This window comes from Peromyscus maniculatus, chromosome 21, assembly GCF_049852395.1.
Source record: "Peromyscus maniculatus bairdii isolate BWxNUB_F1_BW_parent chromosome 21, HU_Pman_BW_mat_3.1, whole genome shotgun sequence".
Classification (NCBI taxonomy): domain Eukaryota; kingdom Metazoa; phylum Chordata; class Mammalia; order Rodentia; family Cricetidae; genus Peromyscus; species Peromyscus maniculatus.
Window position 1 is genome coordinate 37,072,310 of NC_134872.1, and position 20,536 is coordinate 37,092,845.

Below are 20,536 nucleotides of genomic sequence, written 5' to 3' on the forward strand. Positions count from 1 at the left end.
TGATGTGCTCTGTGTGGCATCTCTGCTCCAGGTAGTAAGCATTGAGAAGATGGAGGACACGAGCCTGCTGCCCAACCCCATCATTGTCAGCATCCGCAGCAAGATGGCCTTCCAGTTCATTGAGCTCAAGGACAGAGAGAACTTGGTAGAGGGCCTCCTGGTGAGACTGAAGCAGGTCCACGCCAACCACCCCGTGCATTATGACTCCTCACCAAGTGACGACGACATGGTAGGAGCCTTTACAGGGCTGGCCTTCTGTGACTCTTCTTGTTACCTCCAGAGCTGTGATCTCTAAGAGGAGTGCATGGAAAGATGGGCCGTGTGGGTGTGGGGACCGTGTGGGTGTGGGGACCGTGTGCTGGAGACAGCTGGACTGCGCATTAGTGTGACGTCACTTCTGATACTCTGATATCCCGAGTTGGGGGCTGCCTGGATTAGGATTGATGGAGGAAAACCTGTGTGTTGGAGAGTTGACTGGGTGCCTCCATGTCCTGCCTGGGTCAGAGGATGTGATGTGACACCTCCCTCTGCAGGTTAGGGGAGTAATGGGACCCCCCACCCCCATAATCATGGGGTGGGCACCTTTCATACACTTTGAAGCAGGTATCATTCCAAGGTTGAGGGGCTAATACTCAGGTGGCTGTAATCTGTTAAGAGAGATGGTTTGTCATCCTGAGACTGGAGAGATACAGGAATGCCCTTGGGTTGGCAGAGACATCATTAGCTGTGACTTGCATTAGACAACTACTTTTGGTGTATCTTTAAATTTTCACAGGCGTGTTGTGTGTGTATTAGATATGTGTGTGGTAGACCTATGCGCGCGCATATGTGTGTGTGTGTGTGTGTGTGTGTGTGTGTGTGTATGCATGCATGCGGTGGATGTAGGAATCATCCTGGTCATTTTTCCACCTAGTCATTGAGGCAGGCTGTCTCAGTCAAACTCAGAGTGCACTGATAGGGCCAGTCTCACTGGCCAGCTTGCTCTGGGATCCCCTGTCTCTGTCTTCTTCAGCTGCCACACTTACCCAGCAGAAAACTTGAGTCCCAGACATCCGAACTCTGGTCCCCATGCTTGTGCCACAGGTGCCCCCCGGCCCCCATTTTTGTTTTTAATGGATACACCACGCTTGTGTATTCTCGCTCTTTTTTTTTTGCCTTTCAGACTTCACCTGTGTTTTATTCGACAAGCATGTGCAGTGACAAGTTTGGGGATCTTGAAATGGTGTCTTCTCAGAGTAGCGAAGAGAGAGAGAAGGACAAGAGCCCACTGCCACACCCGGAGCCCCTGACTGCCGTCTTCCAGCAGTCCGGCAGCCAGAGCCCCGACTCCCGCCTGGTGAGTGAGTGAGTTGGCTCCGGCCTCTGTACGGAGACCGCCCCTGCTGTCTGTTCCCGGCGTCTGTGAGCCATGGTTTGGCCTAGGCATCCAATGTGCTTTCAGCATCGATCGCTTCTCTTCCCGCTTGTTGTCCTGGGCACCCGGTGAGGACCGGAAAAGACAGCGGGGAGCTGACCCTTATTTCTGATAACGAGAATGGGAGCTGGAGAGGTGTGGCTCCGTGGTTAAAAGCACTTGTTTCTCCGCAGAGATCCCAGGTTCAATTCCCGTGGTGCTTCACAACTATCCCTAACTCTAGTTCCCGGGGATCCAACACCCTCTTCTGACCTCTGCGGGCACCAGACATGTACATGGTGCATGTAGGCAAAACACTCATATAAAATAAAATTTAAAAAAATTTTTTGAAAATAATTTTTTTTCAGGTTTCAGTTTTCCCTTTGTCTGTCAGGAAGCTCAGGGCACATTGGGCACCTGTTACTCCCTGCTGTCCTTGGAATTGAGTGGCGTTTTAGCTATTGGTTCTGCATCTGTGCCCCAAAGCAGATTCTCCATTGCACCCCCCTCTCCCATCCAGTTTGAGCTGCTTTAGTACTTGAGTGGACAAGTTCCTGTTAGGAACTTTGCATCTCATTTGCATAGATGTTTCCAGCAGGCTCCCGAGGGTCTGGTGCTCTGTGTTACTGTCCTGCATCCTTGATGCCTCGCAGAGGTGCAGGCATGCTGTGCTGCATAGCGCTGCTACCACTGCTGTCTCTACTGGACAGTCCCTGATAAACAGAGATGTCGTGTATACCATGGCTCATTGTGGACGGGCTTCTCGGCCCATTAACAAGCGTTTCCGTTTCCAGTCACGGGAACAGATAAAAATCAGTCTGTGGAACGATCACTTTGTGGAGTACGGCAGGACCGTGTGTATGTTTCGCACTGAGAAGATCCGGAAGCTGGTGGCCATGGGGATCCCAGAGTCTTTACGTGGAAGGCTGTGGCTGCTTTTCTCAGGTAGGTCTAGTCATGTTCAAGCTTTTTGTGACCTTTGGAATAGACTCAGGAACAGGCTTCCTGCGAGTGGTGCATAAGGGGGAAGCCCTCTGTCTTTGGATGGTTTCTGTAAATCCCAGGGCGGACTTGGGAGCCCCCGCTACATTGGTTAGCTCTGGTGTCTCCTTAGGAAATGTGAGGTCCAGGGCAGTGACCTCTTCTTACTTAACCATGGCTAGATGTTGTGGCATGTGCCTGTAATTTCAGCTGGAGAGGCTGGGGTAGGATCACCAGTTCTAACTCTGCAAGATTCATCTCATGCCTTCTCCCACAAAAGATGAAAATGTAAATAACACTGGAAGCCTGCCCACAGTGCTGAGAACTTTTAAACAGCTCTCTAGCACTGCATGAGTAAGGTGTGATAGCATATACCTGCGATCCCAGCATTTGAGAAGTGGAGGCAGGAGGATCAGAAATTAAAGGCCAGCCTAAGATAACATAATGAGTTCAAGGCAGCCTGGGCTATAAAAAAAAGAACTACCCGGAAGTGATGTGTCTTATTGGATGTGAGCTCCTGATGTAGATGAAACAGAAAAACTGTATTTGTGACAGGTGCTGGTGGCGTTGAATTGAATAGAAACAGTGTAGTTTCTGTTACTGGAAATATGGTACCCCAGCGAGGTGCGATTGAGTTTCTATTACTGGAACTACGGTACCCGAGCGAGGCGTGATTGTAGTGCTGTCCTGTTTGCCTTTCAAACACCGTGTGAACCATCAGTGATGGCCTCATCCAGACTCAGTAGGATGGCAGTCCTCCCTCTGTGACTGCTGGGTACCATCCTGGAGTCTCACAAGAGTGTTAACTGAGGGATGGCGGAGATGTTGGACTTGAGGCTGGAGCAGGACCAGGCTTCTCCCCACCCACAAGGGATGATTATGCCCTGCTACTCAAAGGTGCCAGGCCAAGGGAAGGCCCTGCCATCTGTGGGGACTGTAACCCTATCAGGTGCTGTGGGTAAAAGGCAAGAGCTGCTTCCCCGCATGAGCCTGCTGTGGTCACCGGCGGGGCTGTGGTCACCGGCGGGGCTCCAGGAGGCTGTGCCTGGGCACGTTCTGTCCCTGTTCCCTCTTCCCCAGTGTCTGTCTTGGTTTCTGTTCTGTTGACCAAGGTAACTTATGAAATCAACTGAACTGGCTTGCTTACAGTTTCAGAGGGTTAGTCCATGGCCATCATGGTGGGGCGCGGCAGCAGGCAGGCAGGCATGGTGCTGGAGCAGCAGCTGAGAGCTCACAGGTGATCTGCAAGCTGCAGGCAATGAGGGGGAGGGACAGGGACAGAGACAGAGAGAGACAAAGAGACAGAGACACAAAAAGAGACAGAGAGACAGAGATGGGGGGAGAGAGAGAGAGAGAGAGACTGTAACACGAATTGCTGAATAGTCTTATTAATAAAAAACCTGGAGCCAGAGCCAGATACTGGGGTGAAAACTGAGAGATCAGAGAAACAGAACAAGCCACAGCCAGCCTCACCTCTCCAACTCCTCAGCCTGGAAGCCTCTGAGTCCTCACCTCTGAGGGTCTCAGGTGAACTGCTGCTTGATTCCTGTCTCCTCACGCCTTCTATACCGATCTCCACCAGCCATGCCACTGGGATTAAAGGCGTGTGTGTTTTCCAAGCAAAGGCATGAGATCTCAAGTGCTGGGATTAAAGGTGTGTGCCACCACTGCCTGACTCTTCCCAGTGTGGCCTTGGACTCACAGAGATCCAGATGGATCCCTGCCTCCTGAGTGATAGGATTAAGGGTGTGTGCTACCACTGTCTGGCCTCTGTGTCTAATCTAGTGGCTGGCTCTGTCCTCTGATCCCCAGATAAGTTTATTAGGGTACACAACATATCACCACGAGAGACATACAGAGACAGAGAGACTGAGCCAGGGTGGGCTTTGGAAACCTCAAAGCCAACTCCAGTGGCACACTTTCTCCAACAAGGCCACACACCTCCTGATCCTTCCTAAACAGTTCCACTAAGGACCAAGCTTTCAAAGATAGAGTCATTTGCATTCAAACCACCACACTGGGGCTGGAACCTTCCCAGCTCTTTGCTCACAGCCTTTTCTCGCCCGTGACCCCCCATTATCCGCTTTCTCCCCCAGGCATCAATTTGGTCCTGCCCCTTTCCTGTCCAAGATCCCCGCCCATCCGTCTTAAGCTTTGTAGCAACTCCACAGCCTTGCCGTTGGCTGTGTTCCCTCAAGCTTCTCGCATTGCCCAGCCCATGACCATGCAGGCACCCACTCTCCTGGTTCCTGGTGTGCTTTGACTGCTGCCTCTCAGAGACACCCCATGGAAGCCCCGCCTTTAAAACTGTCAAGGCCTCCCGTGCTCCTGTGTTCAGTAAACAGTGTTCGTTCATAATCGAAAAGTGGGGTGCGGGAGTGAGCAAAGGGGGTGATGTTTGTAACCTGTCCTCCAGAGTGCCACCTGTTCCGTACTGTGGGCTTCAGTCCTCTGGGTCCGGGCTCCCCTTCACACGTGTGAACCCAGACTTTAAGTGCTGTTCTGGTGTTTTGTTTTCACCCGGGATACGGGCCATCAGTTCACGAAGGACTGTCTGCTGGTGCTGGAATGTTTGCTCTGGTGGCGGGAAGGTCACTGCAGTGTTTAAGTGACTGCCAGCCACCAGCTCATTACACCTGAATGCTGAGTGTGTGTGATTGGGATCGCAGCTGCTTCCTGAAGAGGGAAGCTGAGGCAGAGGGCTGTTTCTACTATACTTCTTTAGAGTTGAGCCCTAACCTACCCTCTGAGGCAGAATTGGACACATTTCTGCTCCCTCTTCCCTCAGAGCCCCACCTTGTGTGTTCTGGGGCAGGTTGGTGAGTGGACAGATTCCTCACACCCACCAAGTTACTTGTCCCTCAGTACCACTGGGCCAGCTGACGCCTGGGCCTGGGCTCGGGGTAGTGGCCGTCCTGCTCTGGCTTTTCCTGCAGGCTGCCGCGGACTGTTTGCTGGTGGTTTGTTAGCCTCACTTACTCTGGGCTGTGCTTTCTCGTGTGCTTTTGCACAGAAAGACGTGGCAATGTCTTGTGGAATTAACGCATGAAAATTGTATGTGGCTATGCGTGTATCTGGGTAATGCAGTTTATTAAAAGCGCATTAATAGGGGCTGGAGAGATGGCTCAGAGGTTAAGAGCACTGGCTGCTCTTCCAGAGGTCCTGAGTTCAATTCCCAGCAACCACATGGTGGCTCACAACCATCTGTAATGAGATCTGGCGCCCTCCTCTGTATACATAATAAATAAATAAATGTTTAAAAAAAAGCGCATTAATAACTTGACTGCTCTGGGTGTGTGCTGGGGATTGGAAAGAGGGTCTTGCTCATGTTCAGCGGGTGCCCCGTCATTGGGCCACACCCCCACCACTGATGTGTGGAATGAACCTTTTGCTCTTCCTCTACAACATTATTCTTTTTTGTTTTTGTTTTTGTTTTTGTTTTTGTTTTTGTTTTTCGAGACAGGGTTTCTCTGTGTAGCTTTGCACCTTTCCTGGAACTCACTTTGGAGACCAGGCTGGCCTCGAACTCACAGAGATCCACCTGCCTCTGCCTCCCGAGTGCTGGGATTAAAGGCGTGCGCCACCACCGCCCAGCTACAACATTATTCTTAGAAGAGCTTCTTTCCCTCTTGTTGCTAGTTTTTGAGCCTGGCTGCCTGGCAGAAATGAAGTCTCAAAATGTTTTATGGCACATATTGACTTGTCTGCCCCTCACCTGACACCATCGTGATAACCGTGTCTTCTTGAAATGTTGCTCTCCAATCCTCAGACGCCGTGACGGACCTGGCCTCACACCCTGGATACTATGGGAATTTGGTGGAGCAGTCGCTGGGGCGATGCTGCCTGGTGACAGAGGAGATAGAGCGGGATCTGCACCGTTCGCTGCCTGAGCACCCCGCCTTCCAGAACGAAACGGGTATTGCCGCCTTGAGGCGGGTGCTGACAGCGTACGCCCACCGGAACCCCAAGATTGGATACTGCCAGGTGAAGTGGTGTGCGTGGTGGCATGGGAACCCTGTACTGCGTTTAGTGATCACCCCGGGCTTCCGCTCTGTTTCCAGCCATCTAGCTAAGCACCCTTTCCAGTAATCAATAGAGCCAACTGCTGTCCCGTCAAACAGGCTGGTCCTCTGGGAAAGAGGACGTGAGGGTGGATGTCAGGATGGGCAGCCATGCTTGCCGCTCATCTCCCCAGCACAGTGGAGATGGAGTGGGCCAATGAGCACTGAGACCGAGACCGACCGATGCAGAAATAACAGGACTGAAGTGGCAGTGTGCTTGTGGAGGACAGGGTGATGTGGGCCAGTCACTTCCTGTTGGGAATGGGGATGGAGGAAGATTCCGTGAGCTGTTCCTGGTGGGAGGATGCAGCGAGCAAGCACAAAATGACAGTCCAGGGAATTCAGACAGCAGTCCAGTGGAAGACAGATTAGAAGCCCTGACACTGGCAAATGTACGATTTAATGTCAGTGAATCAGCAAAGTCAGTGGGTAATCGAAGTGTATGTGTGTCCGAATGCCGTCTGAATGTACAGAAAATAGCTGTATTGACCCAAGCCTGAAGCCTTGTCACAGCTAACTACAGTGTAGGCCAACTATTTATTTAACCCATGACCATTCCACCTCTGGGTGTCATTCTGCTTGGGGAATGCTCGGTTTTTCACCTACAGACTCTACCCTGGTGGTTGCTTGGGCTTATTTTGTTTTGTAGTTCAAACCCAGGGCTTCGAGCACGCTAGGCCAGTGCTTGTCCACTTCCAGCCCCCTGCTTGTGGGTTTGTAATGTTTGTGTGGGTTTGTAATGTTTGTGTGGCACTGGGTAGCCTGGACACTAACTGTCTCCCCTGGGACCCTCTGTGCAGTCCATGAACATCCTGACCTCGGTGTTGCTGCTGTATGCCAAAGAGGAGGAAGCCTTTTGGCTGCTGGTTGCCGTGTGTGAGCGGATGCTGCCGGATTACTTCAACCACCGGGTGATCGGTAAACTGCCTGCCTTTCTCCTCCTCCTCCTCCTCCTCCTCCTCCTCCTCTTCCTCTTCCTCCTCCTCCATATCTGGGGGGTTGTGCCTGAGCCCGGGGAAGATAGTTATAGTCAGCCCTGCTCATAACCCACTCCCCTCAGCCAGTCTGCATGCATACACACAACATTTAATCCAGGGAAATTCTCTGTCGTTGTAGCAGTAAAGAAAACCGGGTAATGCCATGAAACACTGTGGAGTTTGGAATGAAAAGCAAACGCATTGAAACAAATAGCTAGATGAGTATATAGGAGGGAAGGGAAAGGCTCTAGGTCCAAGGAGCAGATCAGTGATCGCATGGATGCCGTGGCCTGGAAAGGGAGTGGCAATCCTCTGGGTTACCAAGCCAGCTTGTGCAGATGTCCTCATCCCCTAGAGGAGACCCTCACAGAAGGAGATTGTGAGAAAGCTTTTTTTTCTTTTTTCCAGTCTGGGCTTGTATTGATCCGTTTTGTTTTGTTGCTGTTGCTATAAGGAAATACTTGGTGCCAGTTACTTAAGAGACAGGTTGGTGTAGCTCAGTTTTGAAGGTTGAAGGGTACGCAGTACCTACCCAGTTGAGTTCTGGCAAGGGCTCCATAGTGGGAATGCATGTTGGAGCATGTGGTCCCATAGTGGGAATGCATGTTGGAGCATGTGGTCACAACTCTAACCAGGAAGCAGACAGAGTTAGGTAAGGACACGTTTACTCCTTTTATTTCAGTCTTTGTAGAAGAACTGTGTCTTGTCCCCCCAAACCCTCGCACCTTTCATTAGGGCCCTACCTCCAAGTCACACCACCCTAGAATCCAAGCCTTACACAAGACTCTCCAGGACCAGCCAAGATTAAATTATATCCTAATCATAGCGGGGTCTTGGCAAGCCTAGACCCCGCTATGATATAGCCTGCACTGGCTAGATCCCTCTCTGGTATGGTTTAGATGTGGATGTGCACAATCTCCATGGCCCCACAACTTCCTAGTGGAGAAAGCAATACATTGTTTCAATTTGGCAATATTCTTGGAGGGGGGTACTTCTTAGTAATTCAGATGAGATGTCAGAGTGGTTTAAAGTTAGGGTAGCTGGGCATGGTGATGCACACCTTGAATCCTAGCACTTGGGAGGCAGAAGCAGGTGGATTTCTGTGAGTTTGAGGCCAGCCAGGCCTACACAGAGAGACCCTGAATTGAAAAACAAAACAAACAAAAAATAACAAATAAAATGAAGGTGTCAGGGCAGGGAAGATGGGCCTGTGGGGAAAGTGCGGTCTGCAGAGCCTTATGACCCGAGTGTGATCCCTAGGGCCCATAGGGTAGAAGGGGAAAACTGATCCCAGCAAGTTGTTCTCATATCTCCAAGCATGCCCGCCTCCACATCTCTCTCTCTCTCTCTCTCTCTCTCTCTCTCTCTCTCTCTCTCTCTCTCTCTCTCTCTCACACACACACACACACACACACACACACACACACACACACCCCAACACACAGGAAAAGAACAACAACCCAAACTTAGGGTGTCAGAATGGGGAACAAACAAAAAGAACCAAGGCTGATAAGAGACTTTGGTACCTGGCTTGCTATGGAGCCCAATTAAGAAGATACATTTGAAGACTGTGGCCTGAGAACTGAAGGGTCTGTCAGCCTGTAGGAGTAAGAAGCAGAGCGAGTGGTGTGTGTGTGTGTGTGTGTGTGTGTGTGTGTGAGAGAGAGAGAGAGAGAGAGAGAGAGAGTGTCTTGGATATCTATGTGCCCTTGATGGCATTTGGCTGTCTTCATGGCTCTCTGCCTTGCCTGAGTGGGCAGCTGGCTCACTTCCCACTTTTTTACTTCTAGAAGTTCTAAATTATGAGTGTTTGCCTTTAGGTCTATGGTTGGTTTTCATTATTATTATTATTATTATTATTATTATTATTTTATGTGTAAGGTACAGTTAGGGGTTAGGACTCCCCCAATCCCATTGATAACCCGTTGACTAAGCACTAAGTTTTGGAAAGCTTGTCCTTCTATTGAATGACTGTGGTCAGTGGTCAAGACTTAGTGAATTAAACACACGTTCTTTCCTGGACTCAGATTTTTGTCTCATTTACATCATCTTCTAAGACTTAGAGCAAGCTCAGTTTCGGCCCCACCCTGGAGAGCCACTAGTCTTCCCTTCCAGAGCTTCCTGCTCTCTTCGGCAGGGGCTCAGGTGGACCAGTCTGTCTTTGAGGAGCTCATCAGGGAGCACCTCCCAGAGCTGGCCGAGCACATGAACGACCTCTCGGCACTGGCGTCCATCTCCCTCTCCTGGTTCCTGACTCTGTTCCTCAGCATCATGCCTCTGGAGAGTGCTGTGAACGTGGTCGATTGCTTCTTCTATGATGGGATCAAAGCCATCTTCCAGCTGGGGCTGGCGGTGCTGGAGGCCAACGCCGAGGAGCTCTGTGGCAGCAAGGATGACGGGCAGGCCCTGATGATCCTCAGCAGGTGGGCTCTGGCTGCTTCCTCCCGTGGCTAACGGCGTGGGTGCGGCGGGGGGAGTGAGGTTACAGCTGGGACAACTGGAAGACCGCAGAGGGAGGCCACGGCATGTGTGCCACATCTGTGGAAGCTTTCTGTTCCACACTGCCCCTGGGCACCTGCCATCCTGTGGTCTCTCCAGAGTGAGTGTCATGTGGCCCCCACCAAATGGGATGCAAAGAAGGTTGCCATCCTCTCTCACTCTTTCTGCCAAATGAGAGTTCAGGGAGAACGGGGCCCCGAGGGCTTTTTCTTCTAAGAAGATGAACCGTCTTCATGGTGCTGAACAGGATTGAGAACCACCAGGAAATGCTGGCTCATGTATAGGCAGCCAGTTGGAAGGGCCAGGTACAAAGTGGAGGGCATTGGTTCTCAACCTGTGGGTCTCGACCCCTCGGGGTTGAATGTTAGATATCCTGCATATCAGATATTTACACGTTATGATTCATGAAGGATATGTTAAAGGGTCTCAGCGTTAGGAAGGTTGAGAACCACTGCTCTAGCCATAAATGAGTTACAGTGACAGAAAAATCACATGAGCCTAAGCCTGGACCCTGGGTCTGGGAGACAGATAGATGGTTCTTTTCAGACTATGTTAGAAGCTTAAAACCACACGTAGGCACAGGTGATGCTAACTGACTTCACTGGAGAGCCTCAAGGCTTAGCAATGCCCAGATCCAAGTCCACGAGCCTGGCTTTTGGAGTGTTGGCTGTTTCTGCTGGAGTGACCATAGTGGTGCCTTGCCCTGCTCCGGGTATTAGAGCCTGAGAGTGTGCTGGGATCTCACGTGCCTTGTGGTCTCCAGATGAGGGCGGATGCGGGCTCTAACTGTGTGGGGTGTGCTCAGGTTTCTAGATCACATTAAGAATGAAGACAGCCCGGGGCCCCCCATTGGCAGCCACCATGCCTTTTTCTCTGATGACCAGGAGCCCTATCCTGTGACCGACATTGCTGACCTGATCCGGGACTCCTATGAGGTACAGGAACCCCTTCCTAGTTGGAGGCAGAAGTGTGCCTGGGAAACAGATGTGGAGGGAGGGTTGCTGGCGGCTTCCTGTTAGCTTGGGACTCAGCGGCCCCTGTGTCTGCAGAAATTTGGAAACCAGTCTGTGGAGCAGATTGAACACCTGCGGTGTAAGCACAGGATCAGGGTCCTGCAAGGCCACGAGGACACCACCAAGCAGAACGTGGTGAGCAGAGGACACCTCCTTGGGGTTCATGGGATGAGCTGACCATGAGTGCAGCCCTCACTGGTCATAAAACATAGGAAGGGCTGCTTCCTCCTCCTCCTCCTCCTCCTCCTCCTTTCTCTCCCTCTCTCTCCCTCTCTCTCCCTCTCTCTCCCTCTCTCTCCCTCTCTCCCTCTCTCCCTCTCTCTCCCTCTCTCTCCCTCTCTCTCCCTCTCTCTCTCTCTCTCTCTCTCTCTCTCTCTCTCTCTCTCTCTCTCTCTCTCTCTCTCTCTCTCTCTCTCTCTCTCTCTCTCTCTGAACTAAAAACTCCCAGGATGTCACATTGAATGTGATGAAATTTTCCGAGTCAAATTGTGAGCAGCTAACTATTGGGAGCCTCAGTTCCCACGGTTATAAACAGGGCAATGCCTAAGGTTTAGTGGTAGATGCAGGGACTAAAATGCTCAGGCAGATGCTCAACTGCCTAAGTGCTGTCGTTGGGAAGCAGCTGTCCATGTTGAATCTCTGCACTGTTTTCACCTCCAAAGAGCTTCATAGGCTGGCTCAGATCATGTGTGCAGATTGGACAGGTGTTGAAGACAAAACACCTGGGAAGTCAGTCTATAGGAGTTGATGCTATTGTGACAAGGGTGCTGCCCATGTCCCCACTAGGAGGGAGAGTGACTCTCCCCTGATCGTCTCAGGGATGTGGGGATACATGCCTGGGCATTACTCCATCACTGTCAATTCTTTCCCAAAGCTCCGTGTCGTTATCCCAGAAGTCTCCATTCTTCCTGAAGACCTTGACGAACTGTACGACTTATTCAAGGTAGGACATCTAGGGGGAGGGAGTGCTGGGCCATGAGCCAGGTCCTAGCCCACAGGGCCCAGTCTGCCTGTGGGCTTGTGGCTTCTTGGAAGGGCTAATGGTTGCCAGAGGGGGCCTGCCATGTGTTTTTTTCCTCTGGTAGCAGAGGCTAGAGCTGCTCACCTACTTGCCATAATCAGAAAACCCTTACCATAACACTCTCTCGACAGATTAATGCCTCTTGTGTGTGCGTTGATCTTCTCTGGAGGCCAGCCTCAGGTTGGCACATGAAGGGAGGAGCTAGTGTGATCCCAGGAGAGCCCAGCAGGGCTGTGCAGCCCCTACACCCGAACAGCTATGCGCTGGTAGTGAGGCATTGAGGCTGTGCTAGGCTGTGCTGATTCTCATTGCTCTGCAATGTCCTAGCGAGTGTGGGCTCCTGGTCCAGAGTGGACAAACAGGATTGTTCTGAAGTGACCGTGATTTACCCCTGCTTCGGCCTCACAGTACACATGGACACTTGTATTATGTGGTTGGTTGGTCTGTAGCTGTTCCATAGATTTTCCCGTGGTGATCTCAACACTTCCCTGTGCTGCGTGATCATCATTGGTGGGGTATAGTTGGCTTTTTAGGGCACTTAATTTAAATTAAATCAAATTCTTTTGATGGAGGGTCTAAGTTGCCCAGGGTGGCTTCTAGCTCAAGTAGCTGGGATAACAGGCATGTACCACTATAGCAAGTTAGTTACCTCAGTATTTTTCTTTTTAACTTAATCTTTCTCGCTAACATTTTGTCAACAGATAGTGCCTCTTGCATGTGTGCTGATCTTCTGCAGCCCAGTGTTATTTTTAACTGAAAATAGTATAGCAAACTGAGTTCCAATTTTGGGGTATTTGGGTAAAGTTACACAGGCCATCCTGCAGAGTGCACCCTTTGACACTGTAAATCCATGTGTCCTTTCTGAATTTCAAATATCCATTGTCAGTGAAAATAATAAAAAGTATCTCATAATTAAAACTGTGTCAACTGAACTATACATCTAGAACTGGATAAAATGATACATTTTGTGTCATGTATATATATATTTTTTTTTGTGTCATGTATATTTTATCACAAAGAAAAAAGATATTTTTGTAAAGAAATTCTAAAAGTTTTTGTAATGAAATCGAAATTCACATTCATGTGGGCAAGGATAACAAGGAAACACCTCCACATGGCCATTAACTTAGCCATCCTTCTGCTGAGGGATGTTTGTCTTAATTCTAGGTTTGCTGGCTTTGGGTGAGGTGGTGACAGCTTTCACCTGTCTGGTCCCTTAGCATTGCCACCTAATAAGCAGCGCTTTCTGAGGCCAGACAGCCAGGAGAGAGGGCTGTGCTGGCCTCAGCTTTGCGTGCACAGCCTCCCAAGGCACGAATGGTGCCGTGTAACCCGGCCTTTCTCTCCCCTCATGCTTTAAGAGAGCACACATGATGAGCTGTTACTGGGAGCACCCCAAGCCCATGGCCCTGCGCCATGACCCCAGCAGGCCCTATGCTGAGCAGTACCGCATTGATGCCCGGCAGTTTGCACACCTGTTCCAGCTGGTGTCTCCGTGGACCTGCGGGGTCCATACCGAGATTCTCGCCGAGAGGACCTTCAGGCTCCTGGATGACAACATGGACCAGCTCATGGAGTTCAAAGCCTTTGTAAGCTGTCTAGGTATGACTCTTCAGGTCTTCACTGTAAGATTCAGCATTTATCTATGATCAGGAGATGAGGTGGACTGCTGCCGGGCAGATCCACACAATCGGTGTGTTTATAATTAGCCTGCTTAACATCATCCTGATTTTAAAATATTGCTCTGCACTTTCCTGTTAGGGTCACCCTTACATGTCCTTCAGGGAGGAGAGGGATTTGGCTCTCCATATTTAAAGCCACTGACCTGTTCTCCTTGATACCTAAGGTGTGGCCATGGTTTGCTGTGCATAAAACCAAAATCTTGAAAACATAATAGCCATGAGTTACCCTGCAGTTCCATCATTTAGTTCCATCTTTTCTAGTATGGGGTGCCTTTGGGTTGAGGGTACTCTGAGCTTGAGCCATGACTAACAGAATTCATTTGTACCTGATTTCTCTCTTCAATCTGCAGACGTTATGTACAATGGAGAAATGAATGAGAAGATTAAGCTGCTATACAGGCTTCATATCCCACCAGGTAAGAAAGTTAGTTTGGGCTGTGCTTCAACACAAGGCCAGCTTTGTGCAGGACACTGACCGGTTCTTTCCAAATTTAGTTTCCCTTTTCTCCACGTGGACATTCAGTTTTCCCAGCACCACCTGTTCTCTCCCCCCTCCCACCCCCAATGCATTTTTAGATCCATTTGTTGATTGGTTGGATGGGTTTATTTCTTGGTCCTCTCTTCTATTTCATTGGCCTTTGTGTCTTTTGTTTTTGCTTGTTAGTATCATCATGCTGCAGTTTGTTTTGCTTTTTTTGTTGTTTTGGGTTTTCAAATAGCCTTGGCTGTCTTGGCACTTGCTCTGTAGACAAGTTAGGCCTCGAAGTCCGAGATCCGTCTGCCTCCCGAGTGCTGGGATTAAAGGCGTGCCCCACTCCCCACAATGTCATGCTATTTTTGACACTATGGCTATGCAGCAAATTTGAGATGAGGTATTATGACGCATCTATCTTTGGAACATTAATGGAGACTGTTATCAAAATATGTAGGTTTCAGTAATATAAACATTTAAGTAAATTCTGTCAGCAAATACTTCTAGGATATGGAATATATTGCTCCTTATTTTTCCTGGCTCTTTAGGGTTGCAGAAAAGAGGTTCTGCCTTTGTAGATTTGGGGGTTTTCCATTAATTTTTTAATACTTGGCTAGCTTTTTGACTTCTTGACTGAATGGAGCTCTTTCTGGTCTTACCTATTTTGAATTTTAAATGTCTATTAGGTCTGGATGCCTTTCCTTTAGATTTAATAAATCTTTTGCTATAATTTAAATGAACAGAATCCATTCTTTTTAATCTTTCTTTTGTAGATTCTTAGGTTTCGGTCACTTGATCATATCTGAGTTGTAATAGTCATGCTCTTGTTTTTGAAGTTGGTTTTTTTTTTATGTGTATGGGTGTTTTGTCCATGTGCAAGTCTGTGTACCATGTGCATACCTGATGCTTGCCGAGGCCAGAGGAGGGCATCAGATCTCTTGGGACTGGAGTTATAGATGGTTATGAGCTATCATGTGGGTCCTGGGATTAGAATCCAACTCCTCAGGAAGAGCAGCCATCTCTCCAGCCCCTGGTCATGCTTTTTGAACTTTTTCTTAATGTTTGAATGTAGTATTTTCTCGTCCTTGTCCTCCATCCCTGGTATTTCTTCTGAGTCACATATAGTGCTTTCTGTTGTGGTAGTAGGTGGTGGTTGAGTTTTTCATCAACTTTTTTTTAAAATCTGTGTGCACATGCACATACAAGTCAGAGGACCTGGAGTGTCCGTTCTCACCTTTCGCCTTGTTTCAAAGGTCTCTTGGTTGTCTGCAGCTCTGTACTATCAGGCTGGCTGGCCTGTCCAGCTTCCGGGGATTCTCTTGTCTACATCCATCTCCCCATTGAAGCACTGGGATTATATAGATTTGTGCCAACACACTCAGCTTTTACAGGAGTTCTGAAGATTTGAACTTGGGTCCTTATGCTTGCATGGCAAGCTCCCTGCCTAGCTCCTCTTTGTTTCAAATTTTTCCTTTTTTAACCACATTGCTCACTCTTTCCTTGGCTACTGACTTTTCTCAGGTCCCAGATTGAATTAATCAGCTTGCCTGTTTACCCTTTGAAGTATATGATTTTTTTTTTTTTTTTTTTTTTTTTTTGGTTTTTCGAGACAGGGTTTCTCTGTGTAGCTTTGCGCCTTTCCTGGAACTCACTTGGTAGTCCAGGCTGGCCTCGAACTCACAGAGATCCTCCTGGCTCTGCCTCCTGAGTGCTGGGATTAAAGGCATGCGCCACCACCGCCCGGCTGATATTTAATGTTTTTAATAGCACATACATAATGGGTTTCATTGTACATTTTCATACATGTGTATCATGTATCTATCTTTTTTCTCTGATGACTCAGTGAACACAGACATCTGACTATGAAGAAAATTCTTCCTTTCCCAGCAACCATTGACTGCCCATTGGGCCTCAGGAAGGGGTAGGACCACATGAGCCCTTTCCAACAGGATGATTGATTAGTTAAAACCTAAGATAGTCACTGACAATAGAATAGAAAATTTGGTAATACTGTAAATTGTTATGGAATTATTTAGGGTAAGTGTGGAAATAATGGGAAAAGATGGAAGAAAAGCCACCTGATAGAAGCAAGGAGAAAACAGGTGGAGATAGGGAAACTTACTGAGGGAAAAGAAAGGAGCAAGAGAAAAGGAAAAAAGGAGAAAGTCTAGGGGCAAAATTTAGTCATGGCAAAAATGTATAAACAAAAAATACATTAATGTGTGAAGGGGAATAAGAATTTACATCTTTTAAAAATAAAGTGAAGCTAGGCAGTGGTGGTCCATGCCTTTAATCCCAGCACTCAGGAGGCAGAGGCAGGCAGATCTCTGAGTTTGAGGACACCCTGGTCTACAGAGCAAGTTCCAGACAGCCAAGGCTACACAGAGCAACTCTGTCTCAAAAAACCCAAAACAGAGCGAAAATAGTCAAAATGTAAGAAGGCACCAACAGCTCAGGAAGCACAGGAGACGGGGTAGTTGCTTCTTGGACCCTTGAAGACCAGGCTGAAATTAGATGCACCGGGGTGGGTCCAGGTGACCCGATCTTTCCTGTTGTGATAAAACACTGACCAAAGCACTTTCAGGAGAGTTTATTAGCTGACAATTCCAGGCGTTAGGCCATCATTGTGGGGTGACAAGAACCCAGAGCTGTCACATCACAGCCCCAAGTCAATGGAAAGCAATGAACTAATGCAGGCCAGTGCTCAGTTCAACTTCCCTACTCATAGGAAGACTGCAGACTTGAAATGGTGCTGCCCAGGTGAGACTTCTCACCTGTCAACCCAATTAAATCTCTCACAGGTAGTCCATCAGCCAGCTTAATCCAGATTATTCATCGAGCCACTTTCCAGGTGACCCTAGACTGAGTAGACAATTAAAACCATGCTGGTGCTGAGCTGGTGGACAAGTGTCTCATGTCCACCAGAGTGGTCTTCAGTTGCTGGCTTTGGTGCAGTGACAATTCCTCCAGTGGATGGTCAGTAGTGAACTCAAAAGGCTGGGGCAAACCTACCTCGCCCATAGACTGCAAAGCTACTTGAGGGGCTGTGGGCTTGCGCAGGTGCAGGGCCACCTAGTCTACATTTGAGGGAGGCACCGGGGAGCTGCACAGTCCCAGCTGTGCTGGACTTGACTCTCTGGTCCATCACTACCTTTGATTTTCCTACTCATGGTGTCAAGAGGTGAGTCATCATACGAGTCTGGAATGGCAAGTTTCCAATAACCAAGTCCAACAGTGAAAGCCTTAATGTAGGAATGTCTCCACCCATTTACAGTGTAGAACCACCCACTACATATACACAGAAATATAAAAACGAGGCCACGCTCCCTGTAAGTGCTCGAGCTACTCAGTTCTCTTTTCTATCATTACAGCTGCATGTACTGGTTCTTCCAGGACTTGCCTAGTGGCTCGTGTATGCAATTCTCCTTGGGACAGGCTCTTCACTGTTCTACCAGTGAGGTTCCCTAATTTTCCTGTACATTTTGAGTGGACTCACAGGGGCCACTGCCTAAAATTTTAGGCCAAACTGAGTTGCCATCCCAGATAGTTGTTTGGGGCCATCTTGTGGAAAGTTTCTTAAAGCACATCTTAATTTTAAACTAAGTTCCAGTCTTTTACAACTAGACTTTTGTCAACCTAGGTAACTTTTATTAAGGAGTGCAATGACTCTATAATCACCTGTCCATCATCCTAAAAACCCTTGCCCTGGACCAGCCCATGTTCCTGCAGCCTGTGGTGTTGCCTATCCAGGTGTTAAGTGGATACACTGTGTACCACTACTGCCTGGCTTCTGCTGGTAACTGTTCAGTGGTCCATGTTGTAGTATTGTCCTGGTCTAACGAGCGCTCCCTGTGTGGCTAGGACCACCACTGCTGCTAGGGTTGTTACTATCAGTTTTACACAAAGTTTCCCTACTCCCGAGTAGATGATACAGAAGTGGGGTTTCACCTTATTTTTGCTCGCTGCCCAGAGGCCAGATCCCCTGGGACTGGAGTTATACAACAGTTGACTGCCACAATGTATGCTGGGAATCAAACCTGGGTCCTCTGGCAGAGCAACCTGTGCTGCTTTTTTTAAAAAAAAAAAAAAAAAAAAAAAGATTACGTATATAGTGTTCTGCCTGCAGGCCAGAAGAGGGCACCAGATCCCATTACAGATAGTTGTGAGCCACCACGTGGTTGCTGGGAATTGAACTCAGGACCTCTGGAAGAGGTGTCAGTGCTCTTAACCTCTGAGCCATCTCTCCAGCCCTGCAACCTGTGCTCTGAACGGCTGGCTATCTGAAAACTTGTTCTGAGGCAGAGTCTGGAGCTCACTGTGTAGATCTGCCTTCCTCTGCTGGGATTAAAGGCATGAACCACCATTTAGCTAAGTTTGAGAAACACCCAAATGTTTTCCAAACTGGCTGAACCCTTTTGTTTTTCCTAGCACGAGACTTCTGGTGTTTTATTCTTAGTATACTTCACAAAAACCAGTCTGGGCCAGGCACACTTAGGAGGTAGAGGCAGAGGGATCTGTTTGAGGCCAGCTGGTCTACAATGGAGTGTACAGGACAGCCAGAGCTCCAGAAAAATCCTGTCTTGAAAAGCCAAAAAACACCAGTATGATGCTCTTTGGAAGCCAATGCTGCTTAAAAAGGTACATTGTATAGGAGCCAGGGCTGTGTATGTAAAGACCCTGTCTCAACACCCCTCTCCCTCTCAACCCCCACTTACACTATCTAAATACCCTAATTCTGTACTCACTCGCTGTCAGGACAATGCTACTGGGGTTTGCTGTTTCCAGGTCACCATCAGCAGTGCTTCCCATGGATTTGTATGCTACTCAGTCATGTCTACATACATAGAACAGATTTTGCTTATTCTTCATTTGGCTTTACAGGTTCTGTACCTTTACAACAATATTGGGAACTGGTGGCTTAGCCTTTGGGTCTAGCTTTTCCAGTTAAGCAGAGAATGTTTCCAATTTCAGTATTTTCTTTTAAGCACTCACTGAAAATGACAGAGACAGCCAGTCACCATTGAAGAATCCTCTGCTGTCAACATCAAGACCCCTGGTATTGGGTAAGCCCAATGGCAAGTATCTGTTCTTATCTGCTCCTAGCAGCCTGTCCCCTCCCCGTTACCACCATTCAGCCCATGGCCAGTGTTGCTTGACTGCCTGTTCACAGAGTCCCTTCTGCTGCTTCCATCTTTCTAGGGTTCTTTACAGGAAGGTCCTAGGACAGGGCTATAGTCTGTTGTGAAAATGTAATCGTGCTATTTGGCTGTATATGAAATTTGCTTAGCGGGACCCTGTTCCCTTACTATCCCAATTCCATAGCTTTCATAGAATTTAAACTGTTGTTTCCCTTTTTCAAGGTGACACAATTGATTATCAGAAACAACTGAAACAGATGATTAAAGATTTAGCCAAAGAAAAGGATAAAACGGAGAAAGAGTTGCCCAAAATGAGCCAGGTAAGGACTTCGTTTGGGAAGAAAACAAACCATTTTGGCAGCGTGGGCCCATGGATCTTATGACTTCCCAGACCAGTGTTGTGATCAAGTCACCTCCTCCAAACAGGAGGCTGCAGAATGAGAACCACTACTCAAGTCTCCCATACCTCTGACCATTTCCCAGAAAAGGATTCTTAAGTATTCAGGTTTAATTTGAAAAGGGTCTTCTTGCCAGCATGTGAGAAATATATAGGCTTAAGGTTTTGAATGCCCCTGTATAAGATGTGAATGTTTCTTCGTGCCATGTACCGGGAGGCTCTAGAGCATGAGTAGGTTGTCATAAAAGCTAAATGGGTGTCTTCTACCTTCCTTCAAGTCTCTCATTGAACCTTAAGCTAGGTTGGCAGTCCCTGGTCCTCCCAGCTCTATATGGGTGGTAACTTTCTGTTCCTTACAAATGTGATAGTACAGACAGCTCTGGGTGACTTAGCTATCTTAAGAAAATATCCACCACCACCACCAAATAACACTTGACAGACCTCAAATATTTACTTAGTCTACTACCCCTCCACAATAGCTGACCAAATGAGTCCCTGAAAAACCTTATACTAATCTAACTTGGAACACCGGTCACTGTTTTCACCCAGGTATAAACTAGCCATCAAGTTACAGTAGATACCTTACTTTAGCTGTCATAAAGTAACTGTGGGAGTTCCATCTAATCACTGAATGTAAGGTAATTGTTCTGTAGCCCTAGGATGCCTGTTCCCTAAACATTGTGTTTAGAGATATGTGCCACATGCCATTTTCCCATTAAAAAGCGAGTGTAGCTCTGGACTTTCTTTGGAGAATGTGTGCATCCCGAGTTGGCATTTCTCACTAACTTTTTATATATTCTGCACGTAGAACAAGGAACTAGTAGTAGACACCTGTAACCCAGTGTTTGTCGGTGAGGCAGGAAGACTACAGGTTGTGGACAGTCTTAAAAATTAAAACAGTG

At 48.3% G+C, this 20,536-nt stretch overlaps 1 protein-coding gene across 4 annotated transcripts in view; it reads left to right on the forward strand.

Moving 5' to 3' along the window:
* The window catches only part of Tbc1d8 (TBC1 domain family member 8), a 111,426-nt gene that overhangs the window by 89,820 nt on the left and 1,070 nt on the right, over nt 1-20,536 (forward strand). For 2 of the 4 annotated variants that reach the window (XM_006980422.4, XM_006980421.4), the window contains exons 7-19: nt 32-229; nt 1,163-1,336; nt 2,188-2,338; nt 6,144-6,358; nt 7,236-7,353; nt 9,550-9,835; nt 10,717-10,846; nt 10,961-11,059; nt 11,799-11,867; nt 13,307-13,547; nt 13,978-14,043; nt 19,085-19,174; nt 19,460-19,557. In XM_006980422.4, the coding sequence (XP_006980484.1) occupies nt 32-229; nt 1,163-1,336; nt 2,188-2,338; nt 6,144-6,358; nt 7,236-7,353; nt 9,550-9,835; nt 10,717-10,846; nt 10,961-11,059; nt 11,799-11,867; nt 13,307-13,547; nt 13,978-14,043; nt 19,085-19,174; nt 19,460-19,557 (1,935 nt within the window). The remainder of the gene's footprint in view (nt 1-31; nt 230-1,162; nt 1,337-2,187; nt 2,339-6,143; nt 6,359-7,235; nt 7,354-9,549; nt 9,836-10,716; nt 10,847-10,960; nt 11,060-11,798; nt 11,868-13,306; nt 13,548-13,977; nt 14,044-19,084; nt 19,175-19,459; nt 19,558-20,536) is intronic. The other 2 variants (XM_076557425.1, XM_015998925.3) reach the window with 1 other exon arrangement.